Source organism: Filicampus tigris, chromosome 9 (assembly GCF_054856515.1).
Source record: "Filicampus tigris isolate MCC_2025a chromosome 9, RoL_Ftig_1.0, whole genome shotgun sequence".
NCBI classification, from domain to species: Eukaryota; Metazoa; Chordata; class Actinopteri; order Syngnathiformes; family Syngnathidae; genus Filicampus; species Filicampus tigris.
Genome location: NC_141225.1, coordinates 7676719 through 7702726, shown reverse-complemented (window position 1 = coordinate 7702726; position 26008 = coordinate 7676719). Strand labels below are relative to the sequence as shown.

At 40.7% G+C, this 26008-nt stretch overlaps 1 protein-coding gene across 3 annotated transcripts in view; it reads left to right on the top strand.

Annotated features, from left to right (window-relative positions):
- Nucleotides 1–26008, top strand: part of lactbl1b (lactamase, beta-like 1b) — a 34956-nt gene that overhangs the window by 3223 nt on the left and 5725 nt on the right. The window contains exons 2-7 of one of the 3 annotated variants that reach the window (XM_086041715.1): nt 1119–1237; nt 9435–9517; nt 15510–15705; nt 18091–18197; nt 20682–20839; nt 24614–24861. In XM_086041715.1, coding sequence (XP_085897841.1) covers nt 1234–1237; nt 9435–9517; nt 15510–15705; nt 18091–18197; nt 20682–20839; nt 24614–24861 — 796 coding nt within the window. In that variant the 5' untranslated portion in view covers nt 1119–1233. Of the gene's footprint in view, nt 1–1118; nt 1238–9434; nt 9518–14489; nt 15409–15509; nt 15706–18090; nt 18198–20681; nt 20840–24613; nt 24862–26008 lie in introns of those variants that run through there. The other 2 variants (XM_086041716.1, XM_086041717.1) reach the window with 2 other exon arrangements.

Sequence of the window (26008 nt, the reverse complement as noted above, 5' to 3'; positions counted from 1 at the left end):
GCTTGTAACCTGCGCTCTCAAACACTACGTGCACTTCAAAACTTCAATGAGGACCGCATGGTCAAGTGTGGCTATTGGGATCGGGCCTACTTAAATCGATGGAAGAATCTGCGCTGCCAAAAAAGTGCGTAGTAGCGCACCTCTTCTGGCTTAAGCACACGGGCGAAAATGCCCCCAGATGCATATCTTGCTAGAAGAGAGGGGGAGGAAAATAACCTGAAGAATCATGGATATATGAAAGTTTTTGAAGAAAGTAAGTTTTCGTCACTGCTGGTAGCGATGGTACAATAAAGCCAACATCAGACTACACAAATCTAGTACGATTTTGAGGGGACAGATATGTCGCAGACAGATGTGTCGTGTCTTATATGACACGTCTGTCTAGTTGATTTTGAGTTGTCTTAATGCGTCATAGCCCGTGTAATGTGACATAATCAACGATTGCTCGTCTGGCATCTGGGATGCTTAAGACCATGACGAAGAAACTGGAATGTCAGTTTTTGTGTTCGTCTTGCCGCATAGTGCGACATGTCCTAAGTCATCCTTCGATTGGTTCTTCTGCATTGACCAATAGGAAGAGAGTGCCCCCCTACTACGAGAGAAAAAAAATCAATTTGTGATGCAATCTAGAGATCATATAAAAATCAATATGATTTAATAATTATGAATATGAAACATGTCAGTCAAGACGCATTTAAAAACAAGGACAGTAATGAACAGAAAGTGGAGATATTTACTTTAAGGTAACTACATAGCAGGTTTCATGCACAAGGTAACTCAATCTACGTTACAAAATTAAAAGTACAATATCTAAAAGTAAAAACTAAGTAACTAAAGACACACTTGAAAACAAAGTCCACAAATAAACCTTTACATTTGAGAAATGAAAATTACAAACAAGAAAAATAATTTGAAAAAAAAAACTATAAGACCTCAGCCCGACTGGTTAGCAAATCTGCCTCAATGCAGATGTCATGGGTTCAAATCCGTCCCTGGCCTTCCTCTGTGGAGTTGGCATATTCTCCCCGTGCCTGCGTGAGTTTTGCGTTTCCCTAGGTGTGACTGTGAGTATAAATGCTTGTTTATCTATGTGTGCCCTGCGATTGGGTGGCAACCAGTTCGGGGTGTAACCGGCTGAAGACAGGTGGGACAGGCTCCAGCACACCCGCGACCCTTGTGAGGATTAAGCGATTTGGAAAATGGATGGACGGATGAAAGACCTCAATCATAAACATGGGTAAAAGAATACTTTTTAATCTGCACTTCCAAGTATTCACACTTTAATATTGCTTGATTATTTAAGTCATTCAGTAATATTTCCCTTCAACCCATTTTGTCACATATGCACCGAATTTTAATCTCGGTGATTTCAAAAGTATTTGGAAGCAAACGGTTATTGTGCTGTGAGCCAAAGTCATGTCATTTGCCTCTATCTTGATCAGTTAATAATTAAATGTTATTTCAATGTATCTTGGTGAGGCAGGCAGGAGGAGACGCTAAGGTCACACAGTGACCCGTGTTTGTGTACCGTACTAAAAAACAGGCTGAAACAACACTTGGGGTAACTTTAAACTTTTACACAGTATTGTATTGTTTTTAAGTCTGTCCATCTGTGCATCTCCTGGGGACCAAGAAACCTTGGGGCGCCCCTGCCTACACAACCTATTTTATATCAGTAACAACTTAGCGTCACCTTGAAAAATTTAGTAAAATGATCCTACACTTTAAAAAAACCAACAACCTAGAGAATCTACCTCATAATGTCAAAATTTGCAGCCACTTTAATTGAGTAAATGTAAATCATATATTTTCGGTAAAGAATATTTGAGTAAGTTTTACCTCACATTTCTGGGTACATTTGTGTATTTACCTTAATTTTAATGAGTTAGTTAGTTCTGGAATGTAGTAAAGATAAAGTAAACTTTACTCAATATCATAGCTTTTGCATTAAGGTTACTCTTTACCCATAATGCATGATTAATCCCAATTAAAGTGGATACAAAGTGTTACCCTACATTTGTTGAGTAAATTTTAGGTTGTTTTTTTACAGCGTATGTTATTATGATGCTGAGCTGAATTATTACATAACTCATCATATTGATTGACCGACGCTCCGTCGTGGCCTCATCAAGGGCAAGAATTCCGACACACACTTGCTATAAATGTTTAATGGTGCATTAAAATCGAATGATACTTGTGAATCACAAAGTTCAACGGGTTTGTGCATAATCATCGGGCTGCAAAGGATGAGAATAATACTTGCATTGTGCTCGGTCCAAATATGAGACCAAGTTGTTAATGGTGTCATCAGTGGAGATCAGACTGTTTTGGTCCCCTGTGTGGAAAATTCTGTGCAAAATACAATGCACTGCTGAGTATTTTTTACTTATCATCATAATAATTTCTTGATATACACTACCCTAAAAAAATAAAAACAAATAGTTCTTAATCTGTAAATGCAACTGTATTGAACTTAAAAGTTAAATATAACGGACCTGTACTTGAACAGTAATTCTTTCAGGTACCACTAGAGAGAGACCATGTACCACTAGTGGTACTCGTGGCACAATTTGAGGACAACTGCGCCACCGGCGTTGAAATTATGCGAGTACATGCGGCAAATGGGTTTTGGGAGTGGTTTGCGCACATACACAGAGGTACCTTGACCAGTGCCGTCATAATTATTCCAGTTCATGTCACAATCACAAAGTCGGATTGACTGAACTGCGGTTGAGGATTTGCCATTGTAAATATATGAACAGGTTTAACATTTACCATTGAGCCCTGACCACTCCCATAAATTTCATCATGAGGAAAAAATCACTATTAAAACATACCTGACCAACAGGATAATCAGTCAGGTTAATCTTTTGCAGGCATCCACCAATCAGGCCTTTTGCCAGCTTTGATCATAAGAGGCAAAAATGGTCAAATTTGGGACAATATTGGTATGTGTTACTGTGTACCGTACTGAAGACCGTTACATTAAAGCACAAAATATTTGCTTCTTTCATTTTGACATATCGTCGCTGTCATGTGAAAAACACTTATCTCCGTTTTTTTTCATTTTCTTATTTTTACATGAATCATGTTTCCGCGTTACGGACATCGCATTAAAGTGAACATTAAAAAAAGTTTCCAAAATTGGAGATAAGTGTTTTTCACAGGACAGTGACAATAGTCTAAGTTTAAATGTACAAAATTCCCGATACAAGCATATCCAAAGTTTGAAATTGATTTAAAACAAATCAAACTAAACACAACTGGTATCCGCGCGAACAAACAATACACTTTTATTCAAAATCTGGTCAGGGCAAGAATAATTTGGAGCTCAATATTTTTGTCTAAAGTAAAGACAATTATGATCTTTTCATGAATATTTTTGGAATATGGGAGAACCCTCTTCGTTCTGTGGGGCAATAGAGCAAATCTAGCAGTCTTATCATGTTATCTGTTCATTCTAATTGATGTGTTAATGATTCAGTGGACCTGCTGCGACACACTCAGATGTGCCATATTTTATCGATTTTATTATTTTATTGGGCTTTAAACTAATGCTATTTATGCTTGCATTTGTGCTTTAGAAACTCTGTTTCGAAAGCCCGGAGCTGCTATCAGCCACAGCTCACACCCAAACACTCACACAACACGCCAGCAGGTCGCATCTCTTAAACTCCGTCTTTAAGCCAAAAGAAAAGTCAGTTTCCGTAACATGGCCCCATTAAGTTCTGCTTTGACTGGAGAAAACATGCTTACAAAGTGTCAACCAAACAGACGGATTTTATTTCTTTTCTTATGTCTTCACTTCTTTTGTTTGTAAATGCTTTCAAATGTTGTGCTTTTAATTATGTAAAGCACAATTTCATTACCTTGTGTATGAAATGTGCTATAGAAATAAAACTTCCTTGCCTATTAGAACAGTGTTTCCCAACTAGGGGTCCACAAACACATTGCAGGGGATACGACGTGGAAACATTTATTCATTTATTTCTAAGATGATAAGTGAATGTATAATTAATGCTTTTGCTCTAGTAGAGGAAAAAAACACTCATTAAGCAGTTAACAGCACACTTGTCTTCATGGAAAATACTCAAAAGATATTTTAAGTTACAGTATATTCAAAGTTTAAATGCCTGTTAAAAGGGAACTTGTTCAAAGCAGCCCCATTAGTTTGTAGTAAATTAAAGTTAAAAAAAAGTAAAAAAGTAAAAAATGAGTTATATATAACAAAGGTAACTATATCATTTTTGATATTTTTGTTACTCGTTTTCAAGTCAACAACTTCTCATTTTTAAGTTAAAAAGAAGACAATGCGTGATAAATAAATGTAATGAAGATGAATTAAACTCATTTTTATTTAATTACCAGTTGTGTTCCGTTGAGAATCGCCAACACGTATGAGTGAGGAGGTCCTCATATGATAAAAGACTTGGAACCATGACATAGTGCAGTATAAGCAGTTTGGACAGCAAGTTGAAAATCGGAATAAGCCATCAGAGCAAATTAGCATTCTTGGCGGTTTCAGCTCACAATGCTCTGGGACTTGGAGACTCAACAATATTGCTGCACTTTGTTCAAAGTTGGCCCTGATACTACTTGCACCAAATGTGTTCCGTTCCTGACTGCGATGCAGAGGTAGATTGGTGTTATATAAGATGGTGTGCAACGATTCCATTTTAGTTTTGTCCCTTTTTGTCTGTGTCTGTCTCGTTAGGTTATTGTGTCCACCTATCAACCCACTCCATTGTGTCAACCCATCAACACTCGCAGCCACTTGTGTCTTGTCCAAGTGTTCCCCGGGTGTTGTCTCTTGCACTTTCTTTATACTTTATTTTGTTCACCGCTTCCTTTCAGTCTTAGCCGCTTCATTGTCCTAGTCATGTTTTGTTTCCTGTTGTTTGTTTGCTGTCTTGATTCGAGTCAAGTGTTTTTCCAACTGTTTGTTTTTTTGTGCTTTGAACTTTTGTTCGTTTGGACTTCTGTTTATGTACCGTATTATTTTTGATTCACCCAAGTATCTTGTATGTCTTTTCGTTCTCTTTAACCATTTTTTTTGTGTGCACCTCACCTCCCTGCTTCTCAACATTTGCCTCCTCAACCTGACGCTAAACGCGACAAAGCAATGTTGTAATACAGTTTTCCCACAATTGCCACTCGTTCTTCATATTTTCACCAATTTGATTTTTTCTCCTCTGGAACCTATCCACGACTATTCATTGAAAAACTCTGCTAATTTTGTTTTGTTTCCAAAACACGCTACGTTGCCACATAATGGCACCAAAACCTGGTCTCAATAGAGTAGTTGTATAGTACATGGCATGGTTTTTCCTGGCTGAAATTGAGGCAGAGGTGGTACGATCCGACCAAGCGCCATGATGTGCATGTATTCTGTAAATTCAATTGACTCAGTTACTTTTACAGGGAACATAGTTTAAGTTAAGACTTCCAATAAGAATGACTGTCATCACGTTAAAGCATTAATTTATTAAAACTGGAGCCACAATTTGTTCCTGCAAAGAGCCACATTATACAAATGGGCGCACATAAACTGCTCCATCGGGTCCCCGCACTACCTAGCTCGCGCACAAAATATGCTAAATTTGCTGTGTAGTTGCTGGTTGTTGTTTTTTTTGTTTTTTTTAGTGGAGTTGCCATTACATTCAACAAAAAATGTGTGAAAACGTCCTGTGTTGAACTTAAAATTTTTGTTACGCTCTAATATTTTTTCCCTCCCATTTTGAGAGTGAACTTGGTTGGCAACACTACTCAACGTTTTTCCCCTCAATCTCATTTGTTAAACTGCATGCGTGTGATGCACATAGCTGGTACCTCGCTTGCTCAATGTCATATGTTCAATCGGCACGTTCAGAAAAGACCTACGCGCAACAGCGTGTCCATATTTGGAAGTGCTGCCATAGCAGCCGACCATGAAGTAAAAAGTGAGGCTTTCCCCACTGGTTCACAAAATGTATGTTTCATTGTTAAAAAAGAAAGTCCAGTCTTTGCTCGTTTTAAAAAGGAAAATCAAGAGGAGACAAGATGTATCTTTCAGTGTTAATACAGTAAATGCACTTTATTTATCAAGGCTTCTTCTATTGTCCTCATGCCATGACTTGCAAATAGGTCCACCAAAATCAAATTTTATTTACAGTATATAGGAATTTTCCACACATGGCAAGAAACAGAGAAACCATATGAGGAAGGCGTACCCAAGGGGAGCTAATCCAATCTGAGAGGAATGACAGCCCATGGCCACCCAGAGCACCACCACCACAGAGACACCCCCGGAGCCACACAAAATAAACGTGGGCCGACAAAGTATAACAGAAATTGCTGTCAGAACAAAGCCAGTAATAACTGAATAAAAACAAAAAGCGCCTGGCAACGGCAAGTTAAATATTATACCCGAAAGTACAAAAACGACATGGTTTGATACAATTACATGTAAACAAAAATCTGTCTAAAATGATGAACAAACCAAAAATACAACACCAAAATCTATCAGAGAGAAGCGACTATGAACATGAACGAGAGGTCTGGTAAAATAACTCTTGGGCAATAACAGCGAGCATGATCAACAGTCCGACGAGGCATGGTAGCAGAAAGAGTCCTTTTAAACACTGGTGATTACAATGCGAAACAGATGCGACGCTGAAGGGAACGGCCTCCCCTCCATCTGGTGCTAAAAACAGGAAAAAAAACCCTCAATCAAAACCAAGACAGCAATAGGGTAAATTATTGTAATTATATTATTGCGCTGGACCGATACAGATTTTTTTAGGCCCGTGCTGACTTTTGGTAGAAAATAAAAATACTGACTACCGATGAATCGGCTGATTAATTTATGTAATGTATAAGATAACATTTTTCTACCCAATACATTTCAGTGAGCATCAATTATACTCTGATTTTCACTATTCGTGCCCTGGCCTGGTCACTATATTCTCTGCGAACAGTGGGGTTCAACGATAACTATATTGCAGAGTCCAACACTAAGATTTTTTGGGTGGTGGCCAGACAATGAGCTCTGCCAGAACCAGCACTGGCCCTGATTTAAGACCAACCTTATTATGATTTTAAAAAAATAATTAATTACCATTAAAAACATGTATTTTGAAAATGTTATGTTGTTTGAAGTTATTTTTTACCTCTATGTCTAGACCAGGGGTCACTAACTCCTCGTGGGCACCTGTCCTGCAGGTTTTCAATCTCTCCGTGCTATAACACACCTGTTAAAATGATCAGGATCGTTATCAGGCTTCTCAAGAGCTTGCTGATGAGCTGGACAGGTGCCCTCGAGGACCGGAGTTGGTGACCCCTGGTCTAGACTTTATGGACACCCTGTAGAAGACACAATTCAATTAATTTTTTAGAATGAAATAAATAAAATGAAACAAATATCTAGTTGCCCAAAAAAGTTCCAATCAAACTTTATGGTATTGCAACTTTTCAAGGCAAGTGCACGAAATTACATTGACTACAACAGTGCGTCATGTAGCATTTACGATTAGGAATATAAGTTTGTCACCATTTGATTAAACTGTGGTGTCTTAGTCTGAACACTGGGTGGCGCCCACATGATGACGTACATGACTAGACAGCAGAAGAAGAAAAGCCACAACGAAGAATGTTGAATGAATACTGTAGCATTGAGTGCTGACTGCTAAGTTGTAAATAAAATGAATAAATAAAGAATGCAGGAAAGTGGAACCCATGTTAACACTTTGCCGTGTGAGCTTTTAACGTCTCTTTACAGGTGTGTCATATCAACCTATTTTGCATATCTATTGTTTCAAGAATGGCGGCACGGTGGTCGACTGGTTAGCACGTCCGCCTCACAGTTCAGAGGTCGTGGGTTCGATCCCGGCCCCGGCCTCCCTGTGTGGAGTTTGCATGTTCTCCCCGTGCCTGCGTGGGTTTTCTCCGGCTACTCCGGTTTCCTCCCACATTCCAAAAACATGCATGGTAAGTTGATTGGATACTCTAAATTGCCCCTAGGTGTGATTGTGAGTGCGGTTGTTTGTCTCTGTGTGCCCTGCGATTGGCTGGCAACCAGTTCAGGGTGTCCCCCGCCTACTGCCCAAAGACAGCTGGGATAGGCTCCAGCACGCCCCGCGACCCTTGTGAGGAGAAGCGGTACAGATAATGGATGGATGGATGGATGTTTCAAGAATGCATGCAAACATTTAGGTTTGATTTATGTTGCACTGTATTTTTATTAATTTCTTTATTTTATTTTTTTTAACTTATTTATATTCGGGGGGTTTTAACAAACCATGACTTTAGGTTGCATGTAAAATAGTAACATTCAGGTCAGGTCCTATTTCAACTTGCATTGCTCACCCAAGCGATGTTTGTAAAAGTTGTGTTGCGTCAAGTGATAGCTCTAAAGTTAAGTGATAGATCTAAACAATTACCTTATAAACTAAATTCTTTAAACATAATTGAGGATGCAAGTGTATAGAAATAGATTTATGTGTAGTAAATAATAATGCCAGTGTTATTTTTGTACAACAAATGGTTGGAGTACATAAAATAAATGCAATCGGCAGCAGCTTAAAGTCCGATTCTTTTGGCCGATGTTTGAAGAGCCATAATCGGCCAATTTAATTGGCTGGCTGAATAATTGGTCGCGCCCTAGTATAACCCTGTCAACTCAATTACAGGTATAATGACAATAAAGGGAATTCTGATTCTGATTAAACTACTCTCCCATTGGTATTGAAAGCTCAAGAGAACACGTAACACCTTGTAAATTAATGCCCAGTAAGCGGAAATCATGCAGGATTTTTTTTTTTTATCTGACTTAATCTGCGATCACAGTTTTAGATCATATGGGGTTTTGATACATATGGCTTCTGGAAATTGATCTGACATGCTGTCATATGTTAAATAGCATGACACTTTAAAATTGATTCATATCCTTGGGCTTATGTGATGTCTTCATCAAAAGTATCAGCCAGCATTATTTCTATGGTGCATTTGTTATTCTCAGCAATCAAATAAGTGGTCAATAAAGGTAAAAATTTAATAATGGGCATCTGCCACCAGCCCATATTGTCTCATATTGGAGTTGTAATAACTGGAATATGCTGACTTCAGAGTGGCAGATTACTGCCATTTGAGAACCAGGATGTGTTTTAAAGAGCTTCTTTAATATTTTGTTGCATAGTGTTTTTGTGTGTCAGGTCATCAAATGTTACTTTTCACACTGGGCCATATTTACAGTGTCTCATGTAGTTGCAGTGACTGATCTGGTTGTGTTTTTCTATTGCAGTTGTTACCTTGTTATACATCACATGACTTTGGGGGGGGGGTCTCTCACTTGCATGTGCCTGATACTGTGAAAACCGCCACGTTGCACGAATACAGAATGTGAATATGAATACATTTACAAATGCAAATGAGGCCCCATTTGTGTGTTTCTGTGTCAGGTCACAGCCGGTGTGTTGGAAGCATGGGCAAGGCCGGGAGTAAAGTCCTCAGGGAAGCCACTATGGATGGGATACAAGTGCAGGTAAAAAGGCGTGCGTGTGCACATGTGTGCGTTTGTGTGCGCTTTATCACAAGTTATATAACCCGGATCAGCGCATGCACACTATTCCTTATGGGCGTAAGATTTTCCACAAACTACTAATATATTGTGATAAAGCTCCAGCCAAACCTCAGGAACAGAAAATTCAATATAGTAGTGAGCCGATATCCCTTTTGTGAATTGATTACATGACGAGGTCACGTGTATTTTTTTTTTTTTTTATCACATCCGTGAGGAGAGGGCCACGAAAGTCATCTTTAAGGAAGATATGATCATTGCAGCCCACGGTGAGGCTGCTAAACTAAATCCGGATTAGAGACATAACGGGAATCCCTCAGTGAAAACCATCTGGCCGTTTGTATAGTTAGGATTTGATTGTTTGATCATAACTAACCACATGTAAGGCATATGACTTGATTGCTTCAGTGCATACAGCACAGACTGTCTTGTGTTCGACACTAGGTATCCGCCTTAGGGCTTAGATACAGCAATCCAACGTCGGAGGTCGGGAAGCGTCGTGGCGTCTGATTGCGGCGTCTGATTGGTGTAGAGACGTTGGACCCTGTCAGGAAGTCTCTGGTGGGCGTTTCAGCATGTTGAATCAGCGTCGTGAGTCGGGACATTTGGTCACTCTGATTGGTTGTTAGCTAGCAAATCAGCGCTCGGAGCACCAATGGGAAGTGTACATGCGGATAAACAGTGAGCATGCCTTTGCTGCCTTAATCTTACAAGTAGAAGAGCGAGGGTTGACAATGTAAGTATCAGAGCTGGGCAGTCCGTCCCTGGGCCGGACCGGTCAGAGTTTTCAGCCGGATGCCCATTTTTGGGGCGGCGGGTGGGGGCTGACAAATTTTAAAAAAGGGCTGGACTAAGCATGGCTGGAAGTGGATTTTAGTCCGGCCCACTAATCGGCCCTCATGCGTTTGACGTGCTAGCGAAATTTCATCTCAGCCTACTCGGTGAAAGGCTTCTTTTTAGGCTTCTTTCTACTCCCGCAACGGCGAGAGCGACAACTGCCGCATTGATTCACATGACCGACGCATTGTGCTGTTGGTGACAGGTTCGAATTGTAAATTAGCCAGCTAATTAGCTTTAAAAAGCCTCTTCCGTTAGCATCTCTCCCGCGGCAACGTCAACGCTTTTCTTTGGGGTTGAGGGGGCGGATAGCATAACGGGGCGGGGGCCGACAATGTTTATGAATATGGCCGAAGGGTCGCGGCCGGAAGGGAACCCAGGTCAAGGGTGGAGGGTCGTGGCCGGACCGGCAAAAAGGGGTCAAGTGCCCAGCTCTGGTAGGTACTGTATTTCGTGATACTGTGTCAAGAACGTGAGTGTTTACTTCGTGTGGGAGTTCATCATGAGCGAAAATATATAGCTGAGTGCATTGTTTACGTTTTTATAATCCGCCCCCGGGCAATAGATTTCCGGTTTGATTTTTCTAACCATGAGGAACAATGACTGCCGCCGATGGTATGGAAGGGTATTGCATCTTACGCATGCGCAGAAGGTACTTTAATGATCAGCGTCGCTGTCTGTCATTGCGGTGGATTTTTCCAACGTGATGTGCAGACAGCCGGCCCGACGCCACAGGGGGTAAGCATCGGTCACAGTCGGCTAACGTCGGATTGGTCTATGTAGGCCTTTAGAGACATAAACAATGGGAATTCCTCAAAGAAAACAATCAGTCTGTCACAGCCAGTCAGCCACGCCCACTCCTGCCAGTCAGTCGCGCCCTCCTATTCAAAGATCTGCTGACAATTCACTCGATGCCAGATTGTTTGGATACACGCTGTTGCAATTTGCTTCAGTGTATTTCTGTGGAGTGATCTTTTGTCGCAACACTGTCTGCCCCTGAGCTTCACCTTAGCATGTTTGCCTGCCCCCATGGCTGTTAAGTGTTTTGCCACTAGTGTAACTCTCCCCATCCTGCTCTCTGAATCCAGTTCCCCAATCTTCAAAGACTCTTTATCTGGGCCCCCAAGGACTCCTTTCCTATATTTAAGAATTCTTTATCTGGACTTTGACATTAACTGTCTTGCGTTTTTACCTGTGTGTTGCTGCACTAGTCGCAGTTAGTACAAAACTATTAAAGTCAATTCCAATTAGGTCTGTCATCTGCCGTTGGGCATTTGGGTCCCATGTCAGTACTATTTGTATGGGTAGGATTTCGTTGTTTGAGCATGAGCATTTGGTTCTATTGAATCTAGCTTAGAGATATGAAAAACAGGAATTCCCCAGTGAAAACCATATCGTGTATTGTATAGTACACATCAAAGACTTTATTTCGAAAGGTATAAACGCTCTTGGTCAAATGAAGTTTTATGTAAACTGAAGATAAGAACTTAGATTTTATTTAAAGATCATTTTGGTCGTGATGCATATGTCAACTTCAACTTCCCAATTTGAGCACAATCTGTTTTTAAATGTTGTACGTAAACATTACAGCTATGCTCTGGAAGCAGGGTGTTTCTACTTCATGAGGAGCAGACGTTTTTTGAGTCACTGAAGTGATATTGAAAATGAAAAGCATTTTTTATTTGATTGTCCTCTGTCTCATGATTTGAGGAGGAAATTATTCTGTAAATTGTAGGATACGGATGTTTGCAATATCCGAGGGCGAAAGACTCTATTATCTGTTTATTTGTAAGTCATTTTATTTGGCTCACTTTCTGTTATGTGTGTGGATACAGTACTATGCAAGGGCACTCTCCTTGTTTGATATTCTGTATTTGTGAATATCTGCCATCTGGGCACTTATAATTGTGCTTGACACAAAATAAGAAACAAAACTAAACTAAACTGGTTCGTTGGATGTTATTGTTTGATTCTGACTGAATGCAAGTGGTAGGACTGCTTTTTTTTCATCTCAAAAACATTTCCAAACTCAGATCCATGGTATCACATGTCGAGCTAGACATAATCATCCCTGCTTTTGTTTCTTCATGTCTTGACTACTGTAACTCTCTCTTCTCCTGCCTCAACAAAACTTCATTAGACCGTCTCCAATGAATTCAAAATGCTGCTGCCGGGATTCTGACAAAATCTCATACATTCAATCATATCACTCCTGTTTTTGCCAATTTGCACTGGCTGCCAGTTCATTTTAGGATCAAATACAAAATTCTAACTGTCACTTCCAGAGCCCTTCATGGTCAAACACCTGAATAGTGAAGAGATCTTCTGTCTTTTCACTGTCCTGTCAGGTCACTGCGGTCGACTGACCACCTTCTATTGGTTGTAGGTAGGCGACAGAGCTTTTGAGTCGGTTGCGCCTGGAGCAATGCTCTTCCATATGAGCTGAGAGCTGCCCCTTCTTTGCATACTTGTAAAAAGCAATTAAAAACATCTTTTTTATGCATGTGTTCCAGTGATGTTTGATTTGATTTTTTTCTGTATTCTACTACTTGTTTGTTGTTTCTATATTTATATTTTATCTTAATATTTGGGGCGGCATGTTGGTTGACTGGTTAGAACGTCCGCCTCACAGTGCAGAGGTGATGGGTTTGAATCGGGCCCCGGCCTTCCTGTGTGGAGTTTGCATGTTCTCCCCGTGCCTGCGTGGGTTTTGTCCCACATTCCAAAAACATGCATGGTAGGTTAATTGAACACTTTAAATTGCCCCTAGGTATGATTGAGAGATTACAGCTTGCTTGAAATCACTATACGTCTATATAAACGAGTCAGCCTATGTGCAGCATTAAGACTTATTTAATAACTCGGGCGTTTATGTAGAAGGGTATTGCTTTGTTGAGCCAAGGCACCTGTTTTACATTAGAAACTTTTCATGGGAAGTGGTACACACGCCTGAGTGCGGGCAGAGTGGGATCGGTTCCCGCTCAGGGACGGTGTCTGTGTGTGCCCTGCGACGGGCTGGCAACCAGTTCAGGGTGTAGTCTGCCGCTCGCCCGTTGTCAGCTGGGATAGGCTCCAGCACCTCCCCGCGACCCTGTACAGGATAAGCGGTGTGGAACATGACATGACATGACATGACTTTTCTTGGGTATCCAGCAAACAAAAATACTTAAAAGTATAAATGCTGAAATGATACACAGGTTTTTGTACTTTTTGCCATCCAAAGATGCGGAGTTACTTTGTGACCATTGGAAATTTTGAATCTGACCGAATGGCCTTGACGTGTGGGGTCCCTCAAGGGTCAGCCCTTGGACGCATTTTTTCTATCTGTTTATGCTTTCTTTGGGTCAAATGCTTCTGAACGCCAATGTTGGCTATCATAGTTATGCAGATGACACACAGCTATATTTATCAAAATTGACATATTGTGTCACTGTTTAGAGCAGGGGTGGGCCATTCCAGTCCTCGACGGCCGCTGTCCTGCCTGTTTTCTATCCCTCCCTGTTACAACACTCCTGATTCAAATGATCATATAATCAACAAGGTCTGAGGAGGACGATCCTGATCATTTGAATCAGGTGGGCTGCAGCAGCGTGACATAAAAAAACACCTAGGGTACCGGCCCTCGAGGGGGCAAATTAACAACTGGAGGAACCAATATTTTCTTCAGCGAAACCAAAACGGTGTTAATTTTTTTCGCCAATAAAGAAAAGAGGATTTCTTTTAGAAAACACCTGGAGTCACTGTCCTTAAAAACCAAAGTCCAAAATCTTGTGGTGCTGAAAGACTCAGACCTGACTTTCAATAATCATATGAAATCATTGACTAAAACAGCACTTGTACCAGCTGAAAAACATCCGGACTAAAGGTTTGCATACTTCAAGCAAACCAGTAGAAACTCATCCATGCTTTTATCTCCGGTAGATTTGAATATTGTTATGGTCTTCTTACTGGACTCCCTCAAAAGAGCATCAAACAGTTGCAGCTCATTAAAAAAAACTGCAGCTCAGATTTTAACCAGAACAAAGAGATCAGAACATATTACTCCAGTCCTCCAGGCTTTACTCTGGCTACCAATTAACTGTAGAATAGATTTTAAAATCCCGCTACTGGTCTATAATTCACTAAATATTTTGGGTCCTGAATACATTAATAGAAATGCTGATTGAATATAAGACCAGTAGGTCACTGAGATCTGTAGTCAATTATTGAAGCTCAGGGTTCAAAGTAAACATGGTGAAGCTGCATTTGGCCGTTATGCTGCACACAAAATTGCCAACAGAAGTGAAGTCAGCCCCAAGTTTAAATGCTTTTAAATCCAGGTTCAAAATGTATCTTTTTCCCATACCATTGATTTCAAATGTTTTTAAAGTTTTCTGTTAATGTTTTTAAATGTTGCCGTTGCATGCTCTTTAGTAAACTACTTTTGTTTTTCCTGCTTTGCTTCTGAATGTCGTTAACTGTTGTGTTTGTAAATGCTTGTAGGTGTTGTCTTTGCTTGTGTGAAGCCCATTGAGTTACCTTGTGTATGAAATGTGATAATTAGATAAAGCTGCCTTGCCTTGCTTTGATTTCCTCATTTGAACCACAATGGCCGCACCACGGCGAAACATCGCAGCTTGCCTCAGGGGCCCAATTCTGCGCCGTCTGAACCTGCGTGGGGCGGAAGGCGCCCATCTCGCGGGATACACTCGACAGACAGGACTGAAGCGAAGTGATTCACAGGGATTAGGGATTAAGATTTCCCCCCTGCCAGACCGCTTTGGTGGAGTAAATCTAGGGATTATGATGTCAACAGGCTGGAGCTACAGGAAAGGAAATTGAATTGTGATGAGGAAAGAGGGGCGCTGGCCGTCAGATTACAGCGGAGTCCCAGCAAAATCAGACATGGCGGTCTGCTTTTGTGCCTTTTGTCAACATGGGACACCACCATTGCCTAAAGCGGAATGATGTTTAGGTGGTTGATTGAGTGGTAAGAAGATTGCTGTGTCACCGTTAATCTCGTCCGTCCTGCTCTGGGGGTGAGTACTGTGTGGAGTGCCAAGTGGATCACTTGTGTTTTGGATTCGAGTCATTTTTCAGCGCGATTTTTATGAGTGACTCATGTGTGCTTCCATTGAAGACAACTCCTCCCGCCGCTGCCGCTGTCCCTCCAGCTCCTCCTCCACCTGCTCCCACCGTCCAGTTCCAAGGAGTCACAAAAACCAAGAAGATGAAGGTGAAATGGACCCAAGTGGGTTTGGTGTTCTTTCTCGTGTTGTCCATGGTGATGACGGGATGCTTCTTCTGGCAATATCAACTTCCAAAGGTGCAGCCAGGTGAGTGCTTTTTCACCGTTTCAGAGGGTTTCAGAGTCCTCAAACTGTTTACAACATTTAAAACAAATAAAGAGGAAGGAATTTCTGTCGTCTGAATATCATAAGTCTAATGCTAAGGGGAAAAAAAAGGCGGGTGAATATAATATTTCGACGCTGTCCTGTGAAAAAAACATATCCATTTATTATTTACGTGAATGGGGTTTCTGCGTTACAGACATCCCATTAACGTGAAAATGAAAATAAATTACAAAATTGCACATACGTGTTTTTCGCAGGACAGTAACGATTTATAACACTCCTGACAGCCATGTAAACAAAAAAATTCCAGGTGACAATGCATAATAATTAGATACATAAATAAAAAACGCATCGACTATTAAAATGAATTGTCAACGATTTTGCATTGAATTTGATGTGCGTTTGCAGTTTGCAGAGACGTGAGAGAGTGGTTAACATGGCGTTGTGAGTCGGTTATTTTTTTTTATATAGATGCATATTTTAAGCAGTTTAAATTGATTTTAAATCAATTTTCGATGAATCATTACATCCCTACTGAAAGGGCTTGATATTACAAAATATCCTTTAAAATCTTGAATTTAACCAACTTGAATCGTCGAGTTAGAGCCATGAACATACTGTATTATCTCAAAAACAAACTTAATAAGACATGCATTTTCTTCCCAATTTAAAAAAAGTTCCAAGGTGAATCAGTAACATGTCTGTGACATAATTTTGTCAAAATAACCCAGAGATGATTCATTATACCACGCTTTTTACCCTCTGTCATGCAAATTAGGTAAAGTTGACCCTGCCCCTTTTACTGCAGGTCTTCCTTTAGTATAATGACGAGGGAGTTAAGGTGTTGCGCCAAAGCGAGCAACGTCTACTTGGGGACACATAGTCCAAATAGCAATTAACTTGAACTGGGCACACACTCCAGTGACCCAACTTTTACCATAATATTCATCCAACCATTTCTTTTTTCACAGTGCACCCTGGACTAATTGCCAGTTAATTGTAGGGCACATACTGTATAGACAAACAAACAGCTATCAAAGTCACATTCACACCAATGTACAATTTAGAGTCTTCAATGTACCTAACAGGCTTTTTTTTAATGTGGGAGGAAGCTGGAGAACCCGGCAAAAACCCAACCAAGCCATCCCCACAACGAACAGTCAAACCCCGAACTACAGTATGTAAGGCAGACCACCAGACCACTGTGCTGCCCATTTTAAACATCCATCCAACCATTATCGAAACCACTTATCCTCATGAGGGTCGCGGGCGTGCTGGAGCCTATCCCAGCAGTCTACAGGCAGCAGGCGGGGTACACACTGAACTGGGTGCCAGCCAATCGCTGGGCACAGAGAGACAAACAAACATTCACCCTCACAATCATACCTAGGGGCAATTTAGACAGTCCAATCAACCTACCATGTATGTTTTTGCAATGCGGGAGGAAAACGGAGTACCTGGAGAAGACTCACGCAGGCCAGGGGCGGAACCAGAACGTGGCTAATGAGTGCGCCTGGAAAAATCAGGGTGAATCTGAATATTTCTCTCACTGAGCACAATCCTCCTATCCCAACACATTGTATATTCTAAATAATATGAAGTTCAGATCTTCCTTAGACAACCACAATTATGCTATTCTTAATATTCAGTCAAATAAAAAGTACAACGAAACACAAATTCAAAAACAATTTATTAATAATTTACTAAAAATTTTAAAGTATATATGTTTTTCATGAATCCCACTGGGTGGGCAGTCTGTCAATCTGGGTGGGCCTGGGTGTGCACACACAGGCTCATCCATGGCTCCGCCCCTGACACAGGCACCGGGAGAACACGCAAACTCCACACCGGTAGGCCGAGGCCTGATTCGAACCCACGATCTTTGCACTGTGAGGCAAACGTGCTTACCAGTCGATCACCGTGCCTCCCCCCCTTCAACACATTCCTATAATTGTGACTGGTTTAAAGCTGACAGAAAATGTAATTTCATGAAATACTTTTTGCCCAAGATTTAAAACTAAGCAGGATTGATACTTCGCAAATGATAAGTATCAGGTTTGGAACTGCCAAAAGCACTCCTCGCAAATATGCCAACTCCTCTCTCCATGTGGCTCTTCATGCGTCATTGGGGAAAAATGAGCTCTACGTGTCACAATTCGATGACCACATCTTCAGGTTCAAATTATAAATGATATCTTGAGCACTGACTGCCACGTATTATGCAAGCACTCCGGGAAAGAATTGACATCCCCCATTCGCCGCAGCATTTCATACCGATTTTTCTCTGTATCAGGTGAAGTGTCCCTACATGCTCCCTATACTCATTGTCTTCTCCCTCCTGCTCTCAATTTCCATTCTGATGGCCAGATGAAGGACTGGGTGACAATGCCAAATCCGAGATGAGGTGTCCCCGCTTCCCCGAGCCTGTTCCACTGCGGCATCCCATTCCCGGTCTGAAAGAGGCCTTGGAAAAGGTACGAGAGCGAGAGATTCAAGTCAGCGGGTGTATCTGTGTTAGATTGTACAGTACAGCTACACTGCTAATCCTGAGGGGATATAGAGCACGGAAAAAGATTAAATGTGCAAAGTGTCAGAGCTTTCAGCAGTGCCATCTCTGCAATCAAAGAATATCAAGATAATAAGACAAATTAGTAACGTATTGTCATATTGGGAGCAGAAGTTAAGAGAAAAACTGTGTGGAAAGCAAGCAATTGTTGCAATCGAAAGAGAGTGAGGCAAAAAGGAAAACATTTCTTGATGCTCTCTTTTGTTAGTTGAGGTTCAAGAGGATGATGTAAGAAGTTAAGTTTAAGATTAAAGAAATCCTTCGCAAAGAGTGGGGTGCTTGTTCTATGCCAGGTGGAGGCTTGGGGGGATTGTGCGAAGCCGGGGAGAATGCGTTGTAATTGCACATCCACTACAGTAGGCGGCAGACGCACTGTCGTTTACTTTTGTTTTTTTAGTTCAGGAAAATTGATCAATTATCCTTTGTTGTAAGTTTATGGCGGCACGGTGGTCGACTGGTTAGCACGTCTGCCTCACAGTTCAGAGGTCGTGGATTCGATCCCGGCTCCGGCCTCCCTGTGTGGAGTTTGCATGTTCTCCCCGTGCCTGCGTGGGTTTTCTCCGGGTACTCCGGTTTCCTCCCACATTCCAAAAACATGCATGGCAGCTTAATTGAACACTCTAAATTGCCCCTAGGTGTGATTGTGAGTGTGAATGTTTGTTTGTTTCTGTGTGCCCTGCGATTGGCTGGCAAACGATTCAGGGTGTCCCCCGCCCACTGCCCGAAGACAGCTGGGATAGGCTCCAGCACTCCCTGCGACCCATGTGAGGATAAGCGGTATAGAAAATGGATGGATGGATATATATATATATGTGTGTGGTGTGTGTATATATATATATATATATATATATATATATATATATATATATATATATATATATATATATATATATATATATATGTATATATATAGTTTTCTTTAATGTTAATAATGATATAATTCTATGCAGAAGTGTACAGTAATGGTTTTATCGACAATTGAGAAGCACCAGATTAAAGGGACAGGACTCATTTAGCGTAGGAGTTATACTGAAATTGTGACAGCAAAAATGGAAAATAAATTCACAGATGCTGAAAAAAAGTAATTTTTTGGTTTGTCAGTTTAGTTAGCAGGCTACTTTCCCATTCATGCGGGATATCGTAAGACATTTAGATGGTTGGGACTTCCATTTGCATGGTACAGGGTGGATGCTTCCATTGTGACAGCAAAAAGGGAAAATAAATTTACAGAATCTGAAAATGTTCTAGAGTGCTACATTTTTGTTTGTTTGTCTGTTTGCTAGTTAGCGGGCTACTTTCTTTGTCATTGGGCGGTAAAACGCTTGCATTGGACGGACAGGACTACAGTATACCATTTGAATTTTAAGGTGGGGGGGTGACGCTTAGATTGTGACAGCAAATAATAAGGATAATAATACATATTAATTAATTTATCACGCACTTAACATTTATGGGCAAATCTCAAGGTGCGTAGGAGTGGAGGAGCTCAGAGAGATACGTCAGGGCCAGGCCATTCAATGATTTATAGACGAATAGGAGAATCTTAAATCGAACCCTGAAATGCACTGGGAGCCAGTGAAGGGAAGCCAGAATTGGTGTTATATGCTCCATCTAACGAGCTTCAGTTAGTAGGCGGGCAGCAGCATTTTGGACCAACTGGAGATGTTTGAGGGAGGACTGGTTGACTCCAAAATAAAGTGCATTACAGTAATCTAGCCGAGATGTAACAAAGGCATGGATGACTGTTTCTAAGTGCTGATGGGAAAGGAGGGGCTTGAAACAAACACAGTACAGAAGTAGAAAACATTCTCGAATGCTGTATTTTTCTTTGTTTTGCCATTTGTCCGTTCATGTGGTATAACATAAGATGTTTGGATGCCCTTATCGTGTGCATTTTGGGACGAATAACAATGTAACTGTCACTCTAAAGGCTCCTGTACAGGAGCACGATTTGGGTCCAGAGCTGTAAGCATTTGAAAAATCCTGCCAAGAAGCAAAAAATTCAGGGGGAAAAACATATTAAAAAGTGCTTCAGCACAGTCTAAACATCACTTCCCTCCACTCTGCATTATTTTCGGTTCTAAAAACACACAAGGGCTTAAATTTCTCATCCTGCCATGTGCATCCCTAAAGGAAAAAGACACAGCTTGCGTGCTTGCACTTGAACATCCGATCATTACTTCCGTCCATGTTTGATGCCAGTCGCGCGAGACGCGCCATACGGACGCTGATGATGTCATCGTGCAGGTTTCAGAACGCGCTGAACATATGACACGTGAACATATGTTGCAAAAGGAAGCGTCGACCAGTTGCGTCTTCCGGCATTATTTTACCATTCCAACATGCATGTTGTTTTTCCCATCCCTGAATGTGTTGTCATTTGCCCCTGCAGGTGGACATTTTGCTTCGCCAGAGCATCAATCCAATTAGTCTGCCGGCTCTCTCCGCCATAGTCATCCTGAACGACACTGTTTTATGGACTGGCAATTTTGGCAAAAGGAACAGCTCAGATGCATTCTCGGGACCCCCTAATGAGTACACCATCTACAGGTGACTTAACAGTGAAATAGTGTTTCTACATTATGTTTAAATCTTGTTTTTTGTTTGTTTGTTTTTTGGGGGAAGCATTTGCATTTTTTGATCGATAGCTATCGTAATGAGATGTTTAATTAGAGAAAATGGGAATTTATGGTCATGGCCGCAAACATAATGATGCAATTATTTATTGTGCTGAGCTAACAAAAGACAAATTAAAGTTGAAAGCAGCAATGAATGGGCCTTGCACCGCCTTTTTCATAACAAATCCTCCAAATGTTCATCAAGCTTTGATGCCATTTGCCATCCATGTTAATAGGTCTAGGGGGAAAAGCTTCAAAATGTAGCAACGCGCATGTATCGAGAGTACCTACTCGTGGCTCATTTGAGTAGATTCCCTTAACGGGAGTTTGTCAAAGCACAAGCCCCGAAATTCGCCCAAGGTGGCTACTTCAAACAACCATGATCCCCTCTTAGCTCCTTTTTGGATGTTTGGGTCACTAAGACTTTTCTGTGGGTCCTAGACAAAAAGAACAAAATTATACCCCAAATTTCATTTTAGTGGTGAAACCATATTGAGTGCCTAATTTTGAGACCAAGTTTCCCTGCTTTTATTGACTTTGGGAGGTGCTCCAAGGTACATTTGAATGAGAACATTAAATCATTTTATTGAAAGTTAGGTTTTTCTTTATTAGCTCAAACATATAGTGCTGCATTCCAATCTTAATTAATGGTTAATCGTGCATTAGTTAATTACCAATCTATGGTACACGGAATATAAATTGATATTTAAACTCAAGTGTAAAAATAGAATGGAAGCACTTGTGAACCAACAACATTTATATTGGATGTTTATGTTGGGATGACAAAAAGCCCAACTTGCTAACTTTAGGCGAAAGCAGGCTAGGCTAAATAGTGCCATCTTTAAAAAAAAAAAAAAACACAAAAATGATGGAAACGAGTCCAAGCTAGTTAAGCATGGTAGCTAACAATCACGAAAAGGCGTAACGGTCCAAATCATCATCAGATTACCATAACAAGACCAATTACATCCTGCCCAGGTTCCTGTAATGCTCTTGTTTATTGTTTATTTTGATTTTGATTTGCTTTTTGTTTTTGTATCCACCTGTGCTCATCAACTCGGTCCCTTGTGTTTTCCGTTCAGCCCCCTCAACCACTTGCGTCTTGTCCAAGTGTTGTCTCATTAGTTCCTTATTAAGTTAGCATTTAGGGCCCCGTCCACACAAAAATGTGTTCCAAGTGGGAATCTGACCAAGTTATTTGGCCATTTCCACTTGGAGGTGGCATTTAGAAAATAATCATGTTTTATAATCGGGCCCCACAGTGGATATATCTCAAACCGTCACCTCTTGTGTTTCAGTGTGGACAGCACATTCGCATATTTTCCTGGAATGATAAGTAGTTGTCGCATTTCAATGACGCCTTGCCCCAGTTCTTGTATCACCGTGCGTGAACCAATGGCGGATAATAGCGGGTCAGAGGAAATCAATTTCCTTTTTCACTTCTGTGAGAAGAAAGGCATACTTTACTTGTACCCATTTAAGAAAACACGACAGAGAATTTTTTTGACACTTTGGAACGAAATACCGCAGGCTTCTCTTAAGTGATCGGTCTGAAAGCGTGTTTTTGATGTACAATGCAACTAGTGAACATTTTTTGTCCTTACTTTATTTAGTCCATTTTGAAAAGTGTGTTGAGATATATTGACTTCTTGAGGAGAGTTGCGCTCAACAGTTTTCAATCTCCAGGCAAGGTAACCAGAACCACTCTGGTAATCATAGAAATGTTCCTGTGGATTACAGTAAACATAAAGTTAATATGGAACATTATTTGGAGAACGCACAGTTCTTGTGTGGTATCACATACTACATTAGCGGCAGACCAATGCCTTTTTTTTCTTTTAACGATTCCAGCACTCGTCCTGTCCAACACACACGCTCATTTACAAGCAACTCGTTTTCAAAAGATTACAATGTCTGTAGTACTTACCAAAACAGTGTGCTAAATGAAAAAATCCAAATGTCAAGAGTGTCGTTGACTTGACCACGATGCTGCGTGTGTAGACATGAACAGTATGTCGGTGGTTGTCATGGCCGCCGGTCATACTTAATTCAAGTGTACATCTGGCACCTGTGTATGCGCCTTTAAGGTTGATTTTTGACCCAACATAAAACATTACAGGCATATAACCCAATATATAGTTAATTTGAACCAAAAATTGGGTTAATTTATAAGAAATAACCAAGAGTTTTGACCCAACACAAACAATCCAAAAATCGACTTAATGAAATAACCCAACTGTTTTTAGAGTGTGGCAGTGTTATTACTTGGACATGTGTCAAGCCGCTGCTGCCAATAGCAACCAGCTAGCACAGAAAACCTGATGATGTACCTCTGTTTAAAAGGAAGAACGTTAGATGCTCTTCCATAAGATGTCAGAAGGTACAATAAACCTGAGTGTCCTCATCTTGCTGTTCATACAGCAGAATAAGTCATGGCTTCCTGCAAGTATATCAGTTTTGTGTTCAATTAAGAAGTCAATTTCTGAGTAAACTGAGAGAAGATCATAATTATTTTATTCTTAATTTTTGTGGCATTTTTGTTTTTGGGTGTTCTGTGAGATTTTACTCATGTAAAATGGGGGTCTTAGGGGACAGATTCAGCACACTAATCGTTTAATGTGGCCCAATGAAGCAAATAGTGTGTCCTCTTCATGTTTTGTGCTAAATGGATGCAAATCTGTCCCAAACTGAACAAATTCAGTTTGTTGATTTGTTGAAAGGTTGGGAGTCACTCAAAAAGGCTTTTTTCAAATCACATTTTTTTTCCCCTCACTGATAATAACCTAAAACCCAAAGTTTTTAATTTACTAAATTCTATTTTGTCAATTGGTTGCGTGATATAAAATCATCTGGATCCAGATGCATTTTTGAAGTATTCTATACATCTACTTAAAAAATGAATCTGGATCCTGGGGATTTTATTTTGCGCAACCACTTAATGAAATAAAATTGTGGTCTCTCTAGTCTAGAGAGTTTTCATTCCATTGCTACGCTGTTGACAATTACTGTAGATTTATGAGCCACTTAAGAAAGGTTTCTTCTTACAACTGCTTTTATTGTGCCTTTGGGTAGACTTGGATTTGTTTAATCTTTCATGAAAAGCAAGCTAAAGAATGGTATTTGATCTCAGTATCTTTTGTAAATCCCTCCCTGCTGACTTGGGTCCCTGAGCACACTTTGTGAAGCCAACTGTCTCAGACTTGAGTTTTAAGTTTGGCAGTGATTTTCAACTAGATAAACATAACTGTGTGGGAGTTAAGTTCAGCTTTTGACATCGAAAGGTGAAGCCTTTTGTTACACACCGGCACTTTGAATCAGTAATCCATGCCTTCAGAAATGGAATGTGTGAGAAACATCTTAGAACTGCTGTCCTGGCCACCTTTCACGGGTGGCCTGTGCACTTGGGAATTCATCTATAGATCCTGCTATTTGTTTTGTCTCACCGCGCATTACAGTGTTGGCCTGGTCCATCCCTCTGCCACTGCCTGCTGCTTCAGGTCAGGTGACAAGTTACTCCTGGGGTTACTAAAGTTCAAGGCAGGAGTGGGCGCTCATCTCGGATCCTCGAGAGCCCCTATTCAGCCTGTTTGACATGTTTCCACCCTTCAACACTCCTGACTCAAATGAATTGGCTTGTTATCAGGCTTCGGCCCGTGACAAAAGCTTTAGATGCTCGTTGAGTAACTTTGCTTTATCTTGTTTACAGAATCGCCAGCCTGTCCAAAATCTTTCCCACGCTGATGCTGTACCGACTGTGGGAGGAGGGGAAGATCGGCTCGCTGGACGACCCGCTGGAGAAGTATGTGGAAAACTTCACCATCAAGAACCCCATGGGGAGGACGCGCGAGTCGGAGCTGAAATACGTGACGGACGGTCTGATCTTTCTGGACAGCGGCGAAGTGCCCATTCGCTCCTCCTCGGTGACGCTACGCAGGATGGCCAGCCAGCTCTCTGGTACTTTTAACATCAAACTCATTGATGTGTAATAGCTTTGGAGATACTATATGTAACATAAAAGGTAATCATGGTAGACTACTGGTTTGCCTGTCTGCCGCACAGTTCAGAGGTTTATGTTGGAATCTTGTCTTGGTTTATTTTTGGAATGTTCAGTCAATTAAGAATACGTGTGGAGCAGAAATGTCACTGATTCCCCATCGCTTCTGAATCCTCTCAACAGTCTCAGGTTTCTTCGCTCTGCTTCTGTTTGCAAATCTTATTGACAGTTGTTTTGTTTTTATTTTTCGGAGGTAGATATTCTGCCATAATTTTAACAAAGTTCCTGAAAACAAAGGTCACAGAGGTGTGCTTGTTCTGAGAGTAAAAAATGATTGAATCTTCTTTTTCTGATTAGTTGTTTTTCCTTGGGCCTGGTGAAGTGCTGATTTAGTCTAAGGTATTTTTTTTCCACCGATCATTTTAGTCATGTAACTGCTGTCATGTTAACTGCTTTACCAATAGAACCCGATTCCTCAGTTTAACCAGTGTTGTTCAAATCCCGGTATTGAAAAACATAATCATTTCATTACAACTTTTGTGGCAATTTTTTCTTGAGCTATTTATTCATCATCATCATCATCATCACCATCACCATCACCATCATCATCACCATCATCATTATGAGGGCAGGCCCATGTACTGTACCATGCAGTATATGAAGGCCTTCTTAAAATTGCAGTTTATTATTATCATTCTTTCGATGATTAAATCACCTTTTCGGGGGGTCAACATGCCGAAAACATTTTTGGCAAATGTACATTTCCTGTTGAAAGTGTATTTTAGGAGTCCCAAACATAACGTTTTTCTCAGTCGCATTTCCTCAAAAGTATTTAGCCCCCAACACCAGTTTCACTAATTGACATAACATAGGGCAACCATCGTAACATCCTCTTTTTTATCGGTCAGCAACGATATGATGAAATATGTACTGTACCTCCTAGTTATACAGGTTTTTTCTACTTTTATCCAAATTTTCCTTTTCTTTTTTTTTTTTGGGCAAATTTTTTTGGGTCATAATTTGGACATTGATTGGACAGCAACAATATGACAAGAGCATGTGTTTACTACATGTTACTCTGACTCATTCTAATGATTGTAGCATTTA